Here is a 3757-nt window from a genome sequence, read left to right on the forward strand (position 1 = left end):
TTCAAATAACAAATTGAAATTCTTTAAATGTTTATCATGAAAGATGATAAATACATAAACTGTAAAGAAATTTACAATTTCTTTACAATTGTAAATTGTAAAGAAATTACAATTTACAATTGTAATTGTAAATTACAATTGTAATTTACAATTGTAAATTACAAGGGGGGCTCTCAATGCAGTACGTTGAGAGCCCCCTGCTGGCCTGGGAGTGTATAGCAGCAGCTTAGATCGCTACTGCCTTGGTCCGGCTCTGGTGTGATTATTTTAAAATGCTCTCCCGATATAAGTCGGGTAGTTTATCCATTGCGTTTAGAGTAAAAAAAACAAAACAAACCCCCCCCCCCAATATTTTAAAAAATGACAAAAGCGAACTACTTTGCTCTTTCTTCTTTTTGGCAAATTTGGATATATATATATATATATATATATATATATATATATATATATATATATATATATATATATATATATATATATATATATATATATAGTGTTTGGTTCTGGATGATTTTCCAAACTTCGTCACTTTGTTCTACATTTTACCTTAAAGAAAATTCCGCATACCTGTCCCAAAATGATGATCGATTTGGATGCGTTTTAGTTTTATTCACACAGGCTGAAAGTTTTTTCTTCTTCTTCTTCTTTTTTCTTTTAAACAATAACAATAAGTTAATTTCAAAATCTTCCTTCACATCTGGGACTCAGAGTGAGGCAGTTTCCCAGTCCCCATCAGGCTGCTGTCGCTGTTGTCCAGGGCGGCGCAGTCCGACCACATCTCCAGCGTACCAGGCTCCAGAGCGGACACGAAGCCGCCGGAGCACCGCGACAGGTCGCAGGAGCTGATGTGCAGCCGGCGGTCCGCCTGCCTCGGGCAGCACAGCAGCCTCTTGAAGGCCTTCCTGAAGTCCGGACTCCGGCAGTAAATGATCGGGTTAAAGGCGGAGTTCACGTAGCCTAACCAGTTCAGGAACACAAACAGGTTCTTGTCCACCACCTCCGCGCAGAACACCCGCACCACGTTGACGATGAAGAAGGGCAGCCAGCACAAGGTGAACGTCCCCATGATGATGCCCAGAGTCTTGAGCGCCTTCTGCTCTCTGAGCGCCAGGATCTTCGATGGCCTCTTCTTGCACTTGGAGGTCAGTCCGGTTAGGGTGTTGTGGAACCTGCCCTCGCACTTGTCGATCTTCCTCAGCTGCTTTTTGGCCTCCCTGTACACCCGCGCGTAAACAAAAATCATGACCAGGAGCGGAATGTAGAAGGAAATGATGGATGAGGAGATGGCGTAAGCCCTGTTGGTCACAAAGTCGCAGCAGTGGGGGTCATCGTAGCAGGCGGTGTCCACGCTGTCGCGGGACCAGTGCATGAGGATGGGGAGGAAGGAGACCAGCCCGGAGATGCCCCACACCACGCACACCATCGCCCTGGCGCGGGCTTTGGTTAACAAGCTCTGGTAGCGGAAAGGTGAGGTGATGGCCACATACCTGTCGATGGCGATTACGCACAGAGTCTCTATGCTGGCGGTGACGCAGAGCACGTCCACGGAGATCCAGAACTCGCAGAAGAACGAGCCGTACATCCAGGAGCCGCGCACCTCCAGCGCCGCGCCAAATGGCACAACCAGAAGCCCCATGATGAGGTCCGCGCTCGCAAGCGACACGATGAACACGTTGGTGAGTGTCTGCAGCCGCTGGGTCTTGGCTATAGCCACGATCACTAGGATGTTCCCGAACACGATGGACAGGACGATCAGACCCATCACCAGGCTCATCCCGGCCAGCCAGTGCTCGGACGCGGCCGCAGCGGAGCCCGGCGGGTCGGACGCCTCGCTCCCGGTGCCGTTGTGGAGGTTCACCGGCGAAGACGCGCCGCCATCCCCCATGACGGGCTGCAGCTGCACTCTGAGCCCGCTCGGTTCGAGTTCATCAGAAGACCCGCAGCTCTTATCCCATCGCGCGTCAACTCCATCTGGAGCTCCTGCGCGGATCTGCGCCTGATGCCTCACCGGACTGGGACAGCGAGGCAGGCGGTGACATCACCGCGGCGCACTGGCCAATCAGGGAGTCCGGCTGTGTCCCAGCGGCGAGGATGAGGAGGCAAAGCGGCACCTGAGCTTCAAAATCCTTAAAACAACAGTTTCTCTCCTCTGAATGCGCATGAATACATTACTCAGAGAGACTGAAGAAAACTTTGAGAACATGTTAAGTACACGACAGGGGCGCATCCAGGACGTTTTAAAAGAGGGCGGCCCCATGGGGAAAATAAGGGGTAGTTGATGTTGGAAAAGTTAATTTAAGGAGAAGTTTTATCAAGCTTGACTTTAAATGTTCACACCCAAAAATGAGACTACCCAAAATGTATCTCAGTGATTAAATTCGAAGATTTAACTGTTTGTAATCAAACACTTAAAACTACTGAAAAAATTTTACAAAATAGAGTTTTTTCAAAAAATAGAAATAGCACATTAAAAAGGATTTTAAAAGAGAAATAATGACTGTCATTGACATCCTCCTCAAGCAAAGCAAGCCACTAAAGAGTCAGACTTTTTACAAAGTGCTTTATTAAAATACATTCATGGAAAGTTTAGTGAAGGGAAAAAGTATGGTCGAGAAAGGCAATGTTTTGATCCTACAAAGTGTGGAAAACGACTGACTGGAGAGAACAAAAACGCACAGAAGATCACTGCAAAAATTTTGTCAGGAAAATTCAGTGGAAGGACAAACTGAAGCAAAATCTGTTCAACAGCAGCAGCGATTCAGGAGTTACAACAAAGATGTTTTCAATAAATGGGCTAGAACTGTTACATTTCTTGTGATCGCCTCCATGTCCCGCTGCACTGATGCAGTAATTCATGCAAAATGAGAATTGAGGGAATAAAAGGCAGAGAACATGAACATATTGTTCAAAAATATGAGTCTTTAGTTTAAAAAAACAAATCACATTTATTGGTTGAATTTAATATTCTGTTCCAGAAACCGGTATTTATTATTATTATTATTATTATTGTTATTATAATATTATTATTTGAAAGCTAAAATAACACAGATTTAAAGAAGCACTTGAAATATATCACTCTATCTAATAAATATATTATATATTATTATATAAGAAATGTGTTAAATGAATAATTTAAATTGAAAAACAAAGTGTTTAAACAGAGGCTACATATAAAAATGCTTTTCCTCTCATGTTACATTTAATGTTTATAAATTATTTTTAAAATCATCTGTTAGCACAATAGGCAGATATTTAGCAAATGCATCTACATTAAACTTAATAATAGTTGACATTTCTGTGATTCTGTGTACAAACATCGCATGTTTATAGCTTTTAATTAGGCTTAAATTTCATTTTAGGCCCTTTAAATGCAGTTTAAACTCATTTAATGTCCCAGTATTCCCCAGTTCACCCTCCATTCAGTTTTTTCTATAAGTAAATGAACATTTTACAGGACGAGTGGAGCCGTTTACTCGTCTCAATACCTGAATGTTATACGACTGTTTGGTCAAAACTCCTTCAGACTGTGGGAACTTGCCGTGCCCGAGACATTATGAACCACAGAGTTTCATCACATGCCATCACAAACAAGATTTGTTTTCCCACAGGTCCAGTTTATAGTTTATATTTTTTTTTATCTCCAAGAATACATTCCCTGCGCATGAGATCCATCTCAGCCACAGACCTGCGCGCTGCTTCACGGCAGCTGTGCTGCACCAAACTTTTCTCAACGGGGACATAAAGCAGGCAGAGCTTG

At 43.5% G+C, this 3757-nt stretch overlaps 1 protein-coding gene across 1 annotated transcript; it reads right to left on the reverse strand.

The window, feature by feature from the left end:
• Nucleotides 1-633: 633 nt before the first annotated feature.
• Nucleotides 634-2928, reverse strand: adrb1 (adrenoceptor beta 1). Its single transcript, XM_015054538.1, has one exon. The coding sequence runs from the start codon at nt 1883-1885 to the stop codon at nt 692-694; it is 1194 nt and encodes a 397-aa protein (XP_014910024.1). The 5' UTR covers nt 1886-2928; the 3' UTR covers nt 634-691.
• Nucleotides 2929-3757: the final 829 nt, after the last annotated feature.

This window comes from Poecilia latipinna, unplaced genomic scaffold (assembly GCF_001443285.1).
Source record: "Poecilia latipinna isolate Pla-1442-1.1 unplaced genomic scaffold, P_latipinna-1.0 Scaffold1259, whole genome shotgun sequence".
Lineage (NCBI taxonomy): Eukaryota > Metazoa > Chordata > Actinopteri > Cyprinodontiformes > Poeciliidae > Poecilia > Poecilia latipinna.